Genomic DNA, 15,594 nt, shown 5'->3' with positions numbered 1-15,594 from the left:
AGACAAAAGAAGAGAAAGAAAAAGAAAAATGGTAGATTTTAACCTGAAACAGGAGCATAAGAAAGAGGAGCAACGTCTGCTGCAAATGGAGAAGAAGGAGGAGCTGCTGCAAATGGAGAAGAAGGAGGAGCAACGTCTGCTGCAAATGGAGAAGAAGGAGGAGCAACGTCTGCTGCAAATGGAGAAGAAGTAGCAGACTTAAAACCTAAAAACGATAATGAAATGTTTGAAAGGTATTTGGGTAATTTTTGTAAAAAATGATGGGTAAAAATATCCTTAAACACATTACAGAGTGTAATGTAATGTGATTGCATTGGTTTTGGATTGCAATCACATTACATCCGTTGACTGCAATGTGATTATATTGCAATATTACATTACAGTATTTTGTTATAAAACAAACACTGTAATGTAATTTAATAAGTCACATTATAGGTAATGTACTTTACTGTCCTTTATACCAAATGTGTCCTAAATGTCCAACCAAGGGAGTACCGATTTCAAACTGAAAGAAAATACACAGAGGCCATGCACGTTTGCGGATGTCTTCAGTAAAAATTTCTCAACTCTCGACCACAATTTCTAAAACTCCCTCGCCCTCCGGTCTTTATTTCTACCTTTTTGTTTTATTCCTTCACTGAAGTTGGAAGCATCACCAGCCGTCGCCGGCCTCCGCCTTTATCGGTGGAGAGCTCGGGCGATCCTGCGTGGCTTTACTGGTAAGCTCTAACTGCATCTATATTACGAATTCTGATTCATCTCTTTCAAATCTTTGAGCTTTTTCTTTTGGACGGAACTCGTGGCCGTGATTGGTTCTTTTGACTTTCCAGATTTATACTAATATAAGTTTGAATTTTGATTCCTTTATGTCGGTTGCTTTTTTTGTGGAATGTTCTTACAGTTTTAATCTAGCTTTGATTCTCGTTTCTTTGATTTAGGAATTTGGGTTTGCTTTTTGTCAGAGTCATATTTGTATAGAAGGAAGTTTTTAGTGAGCTTTCTAGTCTAAGTGGTTTGTGGAATTGGATAACATGTTTTCTTTCTGCTTTTCTTTTGAATGTTTTACATATGTTTAGTATTCAGTAGTTCAAATTTATGATTTAACTTTTTCAATCGTCAGTCATGTTGTGGTGAGCAGATGCTGACGCTTGAACAGTGAAGGGAGACTGATTAAAATGGTCTTAGTACATAAGCAAGCTGCTGATGACAGCGTGTTGGGGATTTCCAGTGTTTTGGGAGATGAAAAATGTGAAAGTTATTTGCTTTTGTATGGTGAAACTCTGCTTGGGAATGGGTTACGAGCCTTCCTGTATTTTCTTGGCCTTGCTTATTGCTTCATTGGGTTGTCAGCTATAACTGCTCGTTTCTTCCGATCAATGGAGAATGTTGTGAAACACACACGTACAGTTGTAGAGATAGATCCTGTCACTAATACCGAAATTTATAGACAGGAAAAGGTGTGGAATTATACTATTGCAGACATTACTTTGCTTGCCTTTGGGACTAGCTTCCCTCAAATATCTTTAGCTACTATTGATGCCATTCGAAACATTGGGAATCTGTATGCTGGAGGTTTGTTCTGTCATATTCTCTTTTTTTCTTTTCAATAATTAGAAAATATTTCAAAATTGGATATAGGCATTTTTGCTTATCTTACTGAACCACATGAATGGAGATTATTTCTCATTTACCTGTCGTTGATGTCAGTCAGCGTACTTTGATTTTCAGGTTTAGGTCCAGGAACTCTTGTTGGTTCGGCTGCATTCGACCTTTTCCCCATCCATGCTGTCTGTGTTGTAGTTCCAAGAGCTGGAGAGTTGAAAAAAATATCTGATATAGGTGTTTGGCTGGTGGAGCTCTTTTGGTCCTTTTGGGCTTATGCTTGGCTGTACATAATTTTAGAGGTAACTTCAAGTAACTTCTCAGGTAAAGCTTCATGATTTGTATTTCATAGGGATATTTATGCTGTTAGCTGAACATCGTTACCCAAGTTATAGTGAGAAGACTTCTCAGACAGCCTTTTTACTCTTGGGTTCTTTGATTTTAAATGAAGAGGTTTAATAAATTTGCTTTCAATTCGCATAAATTGTGTTTGCTTCTCTATTGCATTGTATGGAATTAATGTTTAAATGCATTCTATTGATGCATGACTTATTGCGATTGTGGGTCACATCTATGTAGAACTTGGTCATGGATAGGTTTTAATTCATGTTGTAGGTATGGACACCAAAAGTGGTTACACTTTGGGAGGCCTTATTGACAGTACTGATGTACGGACTACTGCTGACTCATGCATATGCTCAAGACAAACGTTGGCCTTATATATCTCTGCCCATGTATGCTTTTCTTCTTCTCTTTGTCCTCTTATCAAGGTTTCTTACACTGTAATGCTTCTGATTTCTTCTGTACCTTTGAAGAGAGAGAACTGAGAGGCCTGAGGACTGGGTGCCAGCAGAGGTTGCCTCAGTTAAACCTGAGGGTGATGCCTATGATGGATACTCTGAGATACTTCCAGTTGAAGAAAATGAAGAGAAGGGCATTGTTGATATCTTTTCCTTTCATTCAGAAATTGGGGCAGGTATCATTTTCGTCTTACTCTTGTGGACATTTTAATTTTATTAAGGTCACCGGTAATTCATTGACTATGATCTCCCTAGTACGCTTTCAGTGAGAAACGTAAGGTGAAGTGGAACCATATCTACAACATTAATATTACTTATCATGAAGGAGCTATGACTTGCTTAAGTGGATAGCTCATCAAAAGTATTATTCAGAATGACTTGCATTCTTTTCAGCACTATAATTGATGACATATGGAATTATAGAATGACGAAGTCATAGGGGAGACATGGAAATAGAAGTTTCCGGTTGGACTTTAGTTTATACATATTTTAGGCTACTTTATGTAATTCAAATTAATTAGTCTTTACTTATCTAATGAGTACCAGGGTTAGGAGGCAAGCTATAGGTATTTGTGTTAATTTTGAGTTTCAGTACTAATACCAAAAAGTTCAATCATGCAGGCTCTTCTTATCAAAAGGTGTCCACAACCAAAGATTTAGTCAAAACCTCGAATAGATCCTTTCAGAAGGAGATCAATTTAGAAGATCCTCATGTGCTTCAACTTTGGAAAACACAATTCCTGGATGCACTTACAGTATGTATTTTATAAAGTAACACAGACTCCTTTTTAGTTCTCATGTGATAATTTAAGTTCTACCATTGTTTGAATTTGTACTTCAAAATTTCTTGCAGCTTATGCTAGGTATTGTTGTATGCTTTTCTTTTTCTTTAATTCAATGGTTTTTCCGTCATGTGGCCTTGTGGTTATAACTGAACCTCCACTGGGATATAATTTCATTAAACTAGTGCCTCTCCCACTTATCTAAGCATAGCAATAAACCAATAAACGTGATGAATAATATCTAGTTCCTTAAACAGCTGGAAAGCCCTGAATCAAGAAAACCGAACAATATCCATCTTCGGCTAGCGAGTATCTTTTGGCAGTCACTTCTTGCACCCTGGAGAGTTATGTTTGCCTTTGTGCCTCCCTATCAAATTGCTCATGGATGGATTGCCTTCATTTGCTCTCTACTTTTCATCAGTGGGATAGCTTACCTTGTAACAGAGCTGACAGATCTTATAAGCTGTGTCACAGGTTTTTCTTCCTTGCCAAAAAGGATTTGCACCGTTGTACATACCATATGTTGTGAATTTTTCATTTTCTTATTCTGTATTTTGTTTCAGGGATAAATGCTTATGTCATAGCATTTACAGCGTTAGCTGCTGGCACTTCATGGCCAGATTTAGTAGCAAGTAAGATTGCTGCTGAGCGCCAGATAACAGCTGACTCTGCTATAGCAAACATTACTTGCAGGTATATCTCATAGAATCTTATCTTTTAACTCTAGGTCATGATCTAGAGGCCTAAAGCTTTCTGTGAGTAGTTTCCTATGATAACATAATTGATTTAGTTTCCTGAGAAGCTGTTACCATAAGACTTTTTAATTTCACACTATGATTTAGTATATATCCTATAATGACATAACTTAGTTGATTTAGGTGCCAAACTGTGATTCTTCCCTATGCCAGAATTAAGAGCAACAAAGTTGCCTTCATGTCTTACTCTAAGAATTAAGACTTTAAGTGTAATCAGAATGGCTCCACCACTTTTGTGTAAAGGTAAACTATTGGGTTGCTTGCTGTGGTTACTAGTTATTGGATAAATAATATGTCTCACATTCTAGGCTTATGGAAAACTCTCCGCTTATTTTTTGTTGTTTATCCTTTTGCAGCAATTCAGTGAATATTTATGTGGGCATTGGCATTCCGTGGCTGATTGATACTGCATACAATTTCATAGCATATAGAGAACCATTGCGGATACAAAATGCAGGGGGACTCAGCTTCTCTCTGCTTGTATTCTTCTCCACCTCTGTAGGCTGTATTTTGGTATTGGTGATTAGGCGCCTGACACTGGGGGCGGAGCTCGGAGGCCCTAGGATTTGGGCCTGGGTTACCAGTGTATTCTTCATGTTGCTTTGGTTTATATTTGTTGTCCTCTCTTCCCTTCGAGTTTCGGGCATCATATGAGAATGAGTGTATTCTTTTGTACTGACAGTATTTTCTTTTCATTCTTTTAACCAATTTCGTAGGTTACGTTTTATTGAATGGAATAAAATAGTTATTATGTGAGAATAGAATAAGGTAAGAATAAAATAAAATAGTTATTATTTTATTTAATATGACAAATGAAATAAGACAAAAATAGTTATTATGATTTATTACAATGTTCGATTGGTAATAATAATTTTGAAATAAAAAAAATAAAAAATAAAAAGATAAAAATATTTTTTATTATTTATATTATTATTTATTTTTATTAAATTTTTATATGTTAATAATTTATAATTTAATTAAAATATTAATAATTAATCATTTAAATATAGATATTTTATTTATAATTTAATCATTAATATTATAAAATATTTATATTTTACTTAATTTAAATATTATTATGATCAATTATTTTATTTTATTTTATTTTTAAAAATTAATAATTGATAATTTAAATATTAATATTTTATAATATTAATATTTTTAATTTAAATATTATTATGATTAATTATTTTATTTTATTTTTAAATATTAATAATTGATAGTTTATTTAAAATATTAATAATTAACCATTTAAATATTAATATTTATTTATAATTTAGTCAGTAATATTTTAAAATATTAATATTTTATTTAATTTAAATATTATTATGATATAATTATTTTATTTTATTTTATTTTTAAATATTAATAATTGATTATTTGTTTAAAATATTAATAATTTAATCATTAATATTTTAAAATATTAATATTTTATTCAATTTAAATATTATTTAATATTTTATTCAATTTAAATATTATTATGATAAATTATTTTATTTATTTCTTTTTATTTTATTTTTAAATATTAATAATTGGTAATTTATTTAAAATATTAATAATTTATTATTTAATTATTAATATTATATATATAATTTAAATGATATTATGCCTATTTATTTTTAATTTATTTTTTAAATAGGAATAATTTACAATTTATTTTATTAATAACTTATAATTTAGATATTAATATTTTATTTATAATTTAATATTAATATGTTAAAATATTAATATTTTATTAAAAGTTGGAATCAAGGGAGAGGAAGATGAGAGAGAAAAGAAATAATATTTTATATAAATAGAGTTGTAATTTTTTAAATTTGTAAAGGGTATTTTGATTTTTATGATTTTTTGAGTTTATTCCTCAAACTATGGAATAGCTAATACCATGGGAGAGGATGATATTCGCTATTCTTTAATTTTGAAGGATTTTAAAGAATAGCCATTTCATAGGAGTGACTATTCATTGTATTATTTTTCAACCAAATAAAAGAATCAAAATTTCTTAAAAATAAAAAAAAAACTTTATATCATAGAGTTATCGAAGTATTATAATTTGTACAGTTATACTCTTTTGCTTTATCATCAGCAAATAAGCACATAACTGATCATACCATTTCAAATCACTAAATCAACTTGATTATGAAAAGATAAATAAAATATTTACAAGCATTTTAAATCACCAAATCAACTTGACTATAAAAAAAAAAACACTTACATGTATGTGGGCGTCCTATTTAAGCTAATAATTAATCTCGTGTAAACTTTTTACATTGAAAACTAAGAATAATAAAAAAGATTTGTTTTATTTGAAAGAAGTTCCAAAGGTTCTTGGTTTGACACTTAATGGATTCTTAGTTTGACACCACTTGGTTTGATACTTGAAAGGTTCTTAGTTTGACACGTGATTGTTGGAACGTGGGTTTGAAGTCTAATGGGATTGGTTTATAATTAGGTTTTTGGGCGTGAGCTAGGGTCTAGGGCTAGGTTTGGATTAGAGTTTTTCCTTACGGTTGAGAGGTTCTAGATTTTTTTACTTTTTATATGTGAGTATTTATAAAAAGTAATTTTTCTTTATTGTATTATTAATTACTCTTATATCATTTTTCAATGTTAAATGTAACTAACGGTGCATATCAACTAGCTAAAGATAAGATTTTGACAATTAGCTAAAAATAGAATCAGATTTTGAGAAAGATAGAGTTATTAGTTATTCTATTTTTTAATGTTAAATATGACTTAAAAAAGTAGTGCAAATCCACTAGTTAAAGATAGAATTTTAAAAAAGATTGAGTTACTACATATTCTTCCATAAGTTTAAAAATTTCATTTAAAATTTTGTTATGTCGTAAAGCTATTTATAAGTGTATTTTTATATGAAAGAACCACTACAAATACCACAATAACAACAATTATATATTTTATAAAATAACATTTTACACATATCAATATATCCATAATTAAATATGATAATATAATTACTATTACATATCGAAAAAAAAATTTAGCTTCCCAAATACGTCGCACGGACAATAAAGATTAGTGTTTTGGAGGGTCTCTCGTCTCGTTTCAAGGATTTTCAGTATTCTTGGTATTCACAATTTTCTTAAATGATAAACTCCAAAACCACAGTTTCCATTACAGCTCTAACCTTTCAAAGCTCATAACATTTCAGTCTTTGTTTTCAGGGTCGAAAATCAAATCAAAAGGCATGGTCAAATGATTGTGAGACCTGTTATTTAAAAGATGACAAATCAAACAATGGACAAAAGGCCAGTGTTTCTCACTCTCCAAAAAACTGAGACAAAATTTACCATGTTAAAGCATTTTATTAGGCGACAAGAACAAGAGTTCAACAAGGAGAACTGCCTTTTGAGCAACCTATTCCACCATCCAACAGCCAACCATCACCCCGGAACAATTATCCTCCTCAACACCAGTACAAATTATTTGCTTAAGCAAGGGCTCCGGTACAAGCTGTGGCAGGAGCAGTTCCAACCTTTGCAGAACTGTATTTCTTGGTGATGAATCTGCAAACAAATATGTGTAATGAAATATTAGCTTGATTGTTTTGGAGGAAAAGTAAACTCCTATTGATGAATCAAGGCCATATTTACCTGAAGAAATCCCTCCACAACAACTCGAACATCAACCAGTTCACTCCAGTATCAGGTGAGCCACTACCTCCGTCTTTTTTATTTGAGGCAACAGAAAAGGCCCTGTCAATTATAAAAATGCATTCAACATAAGTAAATGGGTAAAATATGCATTCAACATAAGTAAATGGATAAAATAAGCATTCAACATAAGTTAATGGGTAAAATACTCAGACACTCTTAGCTTTTAACTATAATTACACACAAATCCATTAATTCTCAAAATGGACGCTCAGCCCCAAACGTTTAAACATCGTTAATGCTTAAACATGAAATATCCAAAAACAAAATTTTTCATTCTTTTCTCTTCCAAGTCGGCCGACGAACACTGACCGACCATTCCATGGTCAGAGATTTGACCGAACTCTCAGAAAAACACCAGATCGGTGCAACCTTGACCTGGGGCGCACCAGATCATGCTCCCCAGGCTAGGGGAGCACCAAATTGTGCTCCCCAGGCCAAGGGAGCATTTGGCTCCCTTGGTCGGTGCTCCCCTAGCTTAAGGAGCACCGCCAAGTGCTCCCCAGGCCAGAGGAGCCCGGCCAAAGATCTGGCCTGCCAGCAATGGAGTGTCACCAGTCAGCCGTTTGAGAGAAAAAAAAATAAAGGGGAAAAGATTTTTTTAATAAGAAAAAAGTTTTAAAAATAAAAATTATAATTTATATGGTGCAATTTTTAAAATTAATGAAAGGCAAAGTTGTCCAAAAAAATATTATGACATCAGCAAATTAATAGAAATATCAATAAAACCCTAACGGTTTGACTTATGTATCTAACGAAAAATAATTTTTGGAACGGACTATCTATTTTTCATACTAATAGACCCGTGTGATATTTTAGTTAAAACTTAGGGGGTGTCGGTATTTTACCCTAAGTAAATATCTGGTAACTTAAAAATTGTTTACACAGAAACCAAAGACCTCCCACTATATGGGGTCATGGATCTTATAGCTCCATTGTACTGTGTTTTGGACCATATCCATAATAACCTCAAAATTTAAAATTTGTAAAAGGAAACAGTGGTACTTGACAGCATACCTGTTTGCATTTTTCTTTAGTTCATCAAACATGAAACGAGGAGATAGGCACCCCATGGCTAGCCATGGAGAAATTTTGCAAGAAAAGTTTGCACCATATATGCTATCATGGCTGCCATCCTTGCTCCCCCTGTGTGGCTGTGTTTGACACTCACCTGCAAACTTTTTAAGCCTCTGCAATGCTTCAGTCTCCCCTCCAGCCATAGAACTATTAACATATGGCCTACCTTCCTACATGAAACGAACAATACATTGTGAATATTTACATTATCATGAGTCCTAAATATGCTTTCCTATTAATCATCACTGAAACAACCATAAAACACAGCTAACATTGCTAATTCAATTCAGTCTAATTGATTTATATCTAGTAGCATTGATTAGTTGCAATGCCTAAATCTAAACTTCTTTAAAGTCTCAAAATTAAACATTAAGCACTAATTAACAAGCACCCTACATCGATAATTCTAATTACACAGCCCAATCAAATCAAATCATGCTTCAGATGTGAGTAGTCCTAATATTTCTGCTATTTATAAGCAGAATGCTAACATAAACATGAAGAAGCATTTGGCAAAAAAGACAAGATTAGCGTTGTGGTGCATGTAATAGTATCAAACATATAGTTAGGAAAACCGTAGCCCGTGCAAATAAATGAAGCACAAGCAAAACTAATTACTTTTGACAATTATCTTCTCTAGAACATTGAATACTAAGTCAATGCCTAAAATCCATCCACGGTTTATTATCCTCGACAAGAACTTTATGCAACTGTAGCCATTTATCTTCCCTCATTCTGCGTAACAAACAGCACAAATCCAGCATATAGAAAGGCATAACAAAACAAACTGAACATCATATGGAAAAACACAGAAGTTAAATCTAAATCTCAAACCTGAGCCATTGTCGCACTGGGGTTAAGCCCGAGATCCGTCAATGAAGGAATATCTCCAGTCTCCACATCACCTCTCGAAGGCATCCCTTTCATTTGGTCCAATGCTTCAATCGTCTTCCTTATCTCCAAAGCCTTAACTTTCTCCCTAAACCCACCATAATTCGAAGGCATATCTTCCAATTTAAACGGCAAATCATCAACATGGAACAAAGTACTTCCCCAAAAGTACTTAACTTCAACTCCCTCTTCTTTCATAGCCGCCTCAATCTTTTCCTCAGCCTTAACTTCATCATGAGAAACTTCTCTATGAGCATAAATAGCGTCAGCCCCAATGGCTTTAGCTAACTCAACTAAAACGCTCTCCGGCTTCCCAATTCGGACCACAAGATCCGACCCTCGCGCTTGTAGATTCTTCCGGAGATCCGAAACCGATTCAATCAAGAATGTAGCCCTGTAGGGACCCGTTTTATCGAACCCAGAAGAGGATTTACCGTAATCTCGAGGGTCAAAACAGTAAACTGGCAAGACCGACATGGACTCGTTGTTGGCCGTGTTGAGACACTCGTTGTCGTGGACTCGTAAGTCGTTGCGGAACCAAATGATGGAAGCTCGACGAATTGCGGCGCCATTGGAAGGGTCGAGAGGGCGGCGTGGGCCTAAGGAGAGAGGGGATTGGAAAGGGTTGTTGGAAAGGGTGGATTTGAAGGAGATTTTGGAAGGTGAAGGGGAAGTTGAAGAAAGAGAGAGATGGGAAAGAGAGGAAGCTTGCGTTGGAACTTTAACTTTATTGGGTGATTGAGAAGAGAACAGAGTTGAGATTTTAGGTTGAATGAAGAAATGGGCAGGCAGAGTTGTGGGCAAGGAAGAGAGAGAAAGAGAAGCAGTAGCGAATGGGGATTGAGAAGGGAAAATCTCGAGTTGATTTTGAGTTTGTTCTTCAGTTGATTTGGTTTCAGGGTTTTCAGCAGAATGCAGACCGGAATCCATTTTTTGGTTAGGTTTTCTGGTGGAGATAAGAAGCTGGCCTCTGGGCGTTGAGATTGTTGGGTGGGTTGGTGCTGAGACCTGAGCGTCTCTTGTATTCTATCTAAGAGCCTTTTGTTGTGACCACTGCGCTATATCCTCTTGTTTGTTGGTATTTTTTAAAGCCATCAATTGTAGCTACTCGTGGAGGAATGAAAGGGTTCTTTTTGGTTGTAATTTTATACTTCACTACTTCTCCAACAACTACACCTACCATGTTGCCGCTACCTTTCAAAGTTTTGCACCTCTTCTTATTAAGTCTTAATACACTTTTAAATTCAGCCCATCTTTCGGCAGGGTGTCTAATTTTGGACATTTGCCTTGGCGGTTGGTAGAATGTAAATACGTCAACAATCTACCAACTATGCTTTAAACGCAACAACGATTGTCCAATCAAAAAAAAAAGTTTGAAAATATAATGATCAAAAGACTCTTTCAGTTTTTATATTTTTTAATTTTATTTAATTTAATTTTTATATTCAAAATCAAAATAATTTAATATTTTGATTTTAAAAATTATATCAATTTAGTCCGTCATATCTTATTTTACGATTAAAAGATAACATCAGTGCTAACATATCAATACTACCACATCATCACTCAATGCCATGTGGCATTTTATCATTTTAAATGTTATGTTATTAAAATGTAACACATCAGCGTTGACGTCAACCTTTAATTATAAAATTAAATATCGTTAAGAAGAAGAGAGATTAAATTGATGTAGTTTTTAAAATTAAAAAATTAAATTACTTTGATTTTGAGTACCAAAACTAAATTGAATAAAATTAAATAATACAAGAACTGAAAAGGTTTTTTTGACCAAAATACAATACTACAAAATAGCTAAATTATAATAGAAGTGATTCGATCATAGTATAAGTATTTTGCTTTGTCAGTTACTTATAAAGACAATTAAAATGAAAATTCAATTGCTTAATGATGGTATTTGAATGATAAAAGCTGAACTAGACCTCCTTTCAAAGTAAAGTCCAACCAACAAATGAAGCACACGTATGGATTCTTAATTTCCAACAATGGAAGAGATTTGAAAAATTATTAATTGGTGAATTAAAAATAAGTTACTGAAAAAATATTATTACTGTATTTTCAAAATAAAACTTTATATCTCTTCATATGAAAAATTATATCTTTTGAAATAACTATTTGTAACTATTAAAAAATCACATTAATTGTAAAATTGTATCACATAGTTTGGTTATGTGATTGCAGGAAAATTTTTACTTGAAAAGTTATATTTAAATAAATATAGATTTTATATTTGATACATTGATAATGTATAGTTTCTATTTTATTACAAAGCACCACATTGTTAATGAATAAAATTAAAACATTTTAGGGTTTTGAAAATCAATATAATTTTTTTCATTGTTTTCTTTAAATTCTTCTATAAATTTCTCTCAAACTTTGTTTTTGGTTCTTGAGACTTGGCATTTGGAATTTGAAGTTGTCCATGATTATCATATTTTGTCTAATCCATCATTCTATTTTCATTGTTATAAAGAAAAAAAAAAAACCTCAGTCGTTCTTTAAGGAAGAACAAATAAAAAAAAAAACAATTGGACCTGTACCTTTTCATTTTTCTTTTTCAAGAAAATAGGAGAAATTGAAACGAGAAGAACAAAAAAAACTAAAGAAAAGAAATTGAATGAGAAACCAATTAGAATTTCGAAGAGAAGACGGGACTGCTGGGGGATAAAGATTTCTCATTATCTATAAAAAGAGTCTAAATTGTTTATAATATATATTTTGAAAAAGCAAATAAAAAATTTTAAAATCTATTTATTTATTTATTTTCCTAAGATAAAAATAAAATTAAACATTAACTTTATTGTATTTACATAATTCTCATTTATATATTGAATAATGGAGATGAAATAAGTTTCATCTATTAAAGACACGTATTATTGAAAGTCAATTTTATCCATATTTTTTTTAAAATTCAAACTACTATGAATTAAATTATATTATGATTTGACATCGTTTGAGTTCAACCCCATGTTCGTTATGATTTGTGATTGACCTGCGAAGACAAAATTCTTTTATATATTCATTTTGTGAAAAGTAGTGCAGAAAAGGAACAGTATTGATACTCAACAAATAGCTTCCTCATTCATCATAAAACACATGATATGTTCACAAAATTTGCTTATACCCAGCTTCTTAAGGTAATGATACAAATACTTTTGTTTTTTTTTTTCCAACAAGAAGATGGTAATCTCAACATATATTTAATTGTGAGGTAATTTGAATGATTAAATCTATTATCTAAACCTTTACCCCTTTGAGTGTTCAACATCCAACTCGAGTAATCAAATAGTGAAACAAAAGCTCTTATGGTGGAAATTTAGCAGTTAATTATTTCAAATAGTCTATGGGATAACAAGCTTTTTTTTTTTTTTAATTTGGGATGTAATTCGACTGGAAATTGCTTTTGGTTGCCAGTTTGGGACTTGGAAGCTGGGAGCTTCCGAGTCAAAAAATTTCCTTAACTCGAGAGTCAAGTACTCAACTCACATTTCCCGTCCGGCATATGCTCTTCGGTGAATCTGAGGATTTTCTAACTGTATGGCACGGCTTAAAGTTTTCTTTTATATTTCTCTTTTTATTTTTTTTTCAGAAAAGAGGAAAAAGAAATTAAAAATGGTTGCCGTAGTAGTAGGATAAAAGAGACATGTTCTACATGGACCGAGCCCTGCTTTGCGTTCCATACGGTGACTGTTGAAGCCAGGGGATAATGAAACTTCTCCAAATCGCTATCGCTCAAATCGATAAACCCTGAGGTACATCCGAAAACGGCAAAAGCCTATATGGAATGTTTACTGAGATTTGCATGTGCGCCACCGCCACCCACTGCAATCGTAACCCCATCTCTGCCTTTCCCTCTCGACACCAAGAAGAAGAGAAATGGTTGGTTATTTAGAGCTAAACTCAGCGATGATAATGACCCATTACTCCAATCAGCCATGGATTCAGCTTCTCTCCGTTTTCACGAGACACACCGACCAGGCAAGCAAAATCCCAATTCTCTAATTTTCTGTCTTTTCGATCGTCTTTTATTTTCCGAAAGTAGCTACTAAGTCTAATAGTCATTTTTATTTTATATTTATATTCAGAGCCTCTTTTTGTGGATTTATATGCCGGGTGCTTTGCTCAAGTTCCATCTCACACTCGGATAGATTTGAAGAAGCGATTAGAACATTATTGCATTGCAACCAAGTTCATAGATGATAAGTTGCTTCGTGCGGTTAACCACATGGATGGGCTTAAACAGGTGTTTTCACTAAGCTTAATTTTGAATTATATAGTATTACCCCAATTGCATAAGAATATTAACTTCTTTACCAATAAATTGCAGGTTGTTCTATTATCAGATGGAATGGATACTCGGCCATATAGGCTTAACTGGCCTAGCTCAACCATCATATTTGATATATCCCCTGAAAGGGTATTCCAAAAGGCGGCTGAAAAGCTTAAAGGTGCCTAACTGTTGGACTAATTTTGTCATAGTTTATTCTATATTTCAAACAAAACAAAAAAAAAAAACCAAACGATCCATTTTCCATTTATTTTGAAATCTATACGTCTTGGATTATGACAATCTAAATTTCTTGCATGTGGTTGGATTTGGTTTAGACAAGTAGTTCAACATGTTCTGAGAGAATGTTCTTGAACAAATTAGGTGTTGGGGCTAAGATCCACAATAGTTTGATCTTATGTTCCATTGGAATCCTCAATATTCAAGAGACTTTGCGCATGAAAGGCTTCAATGGTCATCGTCCAAGTATATGGGCTATCCAGGTGATAAAAGGTTTTCTCCCGTTCGTGATGCTTGTCAGCTGAAACCCTCTTGGAACAAGTTTCTGATGGAATTTTTCTTTTCTTTCATGTTTTTGGTAGGGACTACCCGTGATGACTCTGGCAAGTTTTGAAGAGATCTTATTCCTCGTGAGTGGTATGGCTATGAATGGGTGTCTCTTCTTGGGAGAATTGCCTGCATGGTTGGCAGAAACTGAATTTGGTACCAGGGTAAGTTTGTTGTATATTCATAACTGTATTTATTCTTGCTTAAATTGCTTTTCTTTAAGGAAAACATGCCCTGTTGGCTGGTCTTTGTGTTTGCAGTCTAGTACAGAGAAATGGATGGACAATCTTTTTATGAGCAACGGTTTCAATGTGGAGATAATTAGCTACAATGAAATTGCTAAAAGTTTGGGAAAGGAAGTAGTACCAAGAGATTACGGGAACATACTATTTGTTGCAGAACAATTGCGGTTTTCTGATGATCAGGTGCAACCACTTGTTTCTGGTCCAACTTGTAAAGCATCATCACAGTGCATTAGTTTAACATGCTGGGAAGGGGTCATTTCATTCCTCACAATCATTTTCTAAGGAGTCCACATGTGGATTCACATTTTTAGTATTAATCATGAAATTCATTCCATAGAATAGAAAGTATTCTATCTCTTAAGACCTTTCAAATTTGAAAATTTCATCTCTTTCGTAATCATCTAGCTCCCCTAACTGATTCCATGGATTTTGTTTTTCTTAGCACTTTATTCATCATAGGATAAGAATTCTCCTTTAGTTTATAATTGTACGACACATCTGCATTTGGGTTCAAACCAGGGATAAATGCCTTGACCTTTAGAGCAATCTGATTAGAGAGCTAGATCTTTTGAGAAATCAAAGACTCCATTTGGGTAGCAGTAAGTAATGGATACTGCAAAAACAGACAGAATGGGATATAATTGTTCAAAATATATATTACTATAATATTTTTCTCAGTGTATACATTTGCCTCTAACAAGTCATAGAGGCCTTTCCTAGAATGGGGTTTCTGATTAATATGTTGAACATCTTCCAATGAGTTATTAATTACATTAATGGTTTGAGGTTAACTGATGTACATACTAATGATGTATTTGCCTCTTGCAAAGATGGAAACTTGGAGGAGAGAGCTTCAGAGGGTCGAGGAAGATGGGGATGAGGAAGGGTTTGAGGAGCTCTAAATGCAAATAGAAGG

General features: G+C 33.3%; 3 protein-coding genes across 4 annotated transcripts; 2 read left to right on the top strand and 1 right to left on the bottom strand.

The window, feature by feature from the left end:
* Window positions 1-493: 493 nt before the first annotated feature.
* Window positions 494-4,728, top strand: MHX (magnesium/proton exchanger). 2 transcript variants are annotated; one of them, XM_021424851.2, is made up of 10 exons: window positions 494-719; window positions 1,121-1,572; window positions 1,729-1,904; window positions 2,218-2,336; window positions 2,418-2,578; window positions 3,024-3,157; window positions 3,442-3,658; window positions 3,748-3,877; window positions 4,063-4,182; window positions 4,296-4,433. In XM_021424851.2, the coding sequence occupies exons 2-9, from the start codon at window positions 1,176-1,178 to the stop codon at window positions 4,136-4,138; spliced, it is 1,410 nt and encodes a 469-aa protein (XP_021280526.1). In that variant the 5' UTR covers window positions 494-719; window positions 1,121-1,175; the 3' UTR covers window positions 4,139-4,182; window positions 4,296-4,433. The 2 variants fall into 2 exon arrangements, with proteins under 2 accessions (XP_021280526.1, XP_021280525.1); XM_021424850.2 differs by lacking the exon at window positions 4,063-4,182 and having other exon boundaries at window positions 4,296-4,728.
* Window positions 4,729-7,148: 2,420 nt separating this feature from the next.
* Window positions 7,149-10,696, bottom strand: PHR2 (photolyase/blue-light receptor 2). Its single transcript, XM_021424380.2, has 4 exons — window positions 9,525-10,696; window positions 8,631-8,860; window positions 7,554-7,655; window positions 7,149-7,466 (listed from the first exon to the last, which is right to left on the bottom strand). The coding sequence occupies exons 1-4, from the start codon at window positions 10,509-10,511 to the stop codon at window positions 7,391-7,393; spliced, it is 1,395 nt and encodes a 464-aa protein (XP_021280055.1). The 5' UTR covers window positions 10,512-10,696; the 3' UTR covers window positions 7,149-7,390.
* Window positions 10,697-13,083: 2,387 nt separating this feature from the next.
* LOC110414120 (S-adenosyl-L-methionine-dependent methyltransferases superfamily protein) lies at window positions 13,084-15,594 on the top strand. The gene is made up of 7 exons (XM_021425184.2): window positions 13,084-13,577; window positions 13,685-13,842; window positions 13,927-14,047; window positions 14,251-14,369; window positions 14,469-14,597; window positions 14,694-14,858; window positions 15,509-15,594. Exons 1-7 carry the CDS (start codon window positions 13,379-13,381, stop codon window positions 15,578-15,580), a joined length of 963 nt encoding a protein of 320 aa, XP_021280859.1. The 5' UTR covers window positions 13,084-13,378; the 3' UTR covers window positions 15,581-15,594.

This window comes from Theobroma umbraticum, unplaced genomic scaffold, assembly GCF_002168275.2.
Source record: "Theobroma umbraticum cultivar Fairchild unplaced genomic scaffold, ASM216827v3 scaffold_4.1, whole genome shotgun sequence".
Classification (NCBI taxonomy): Eukaryota; Viridiplantae; Streptophyta; class Magnoliopsida; order Malvales; family Malvaceae; genus Theobroma; species Theobroma umbraticum.
Note: the sequence above shows the minus strand (reverse complement) of the source record. Positions and strands in the feature narration are given on the sequence as shown.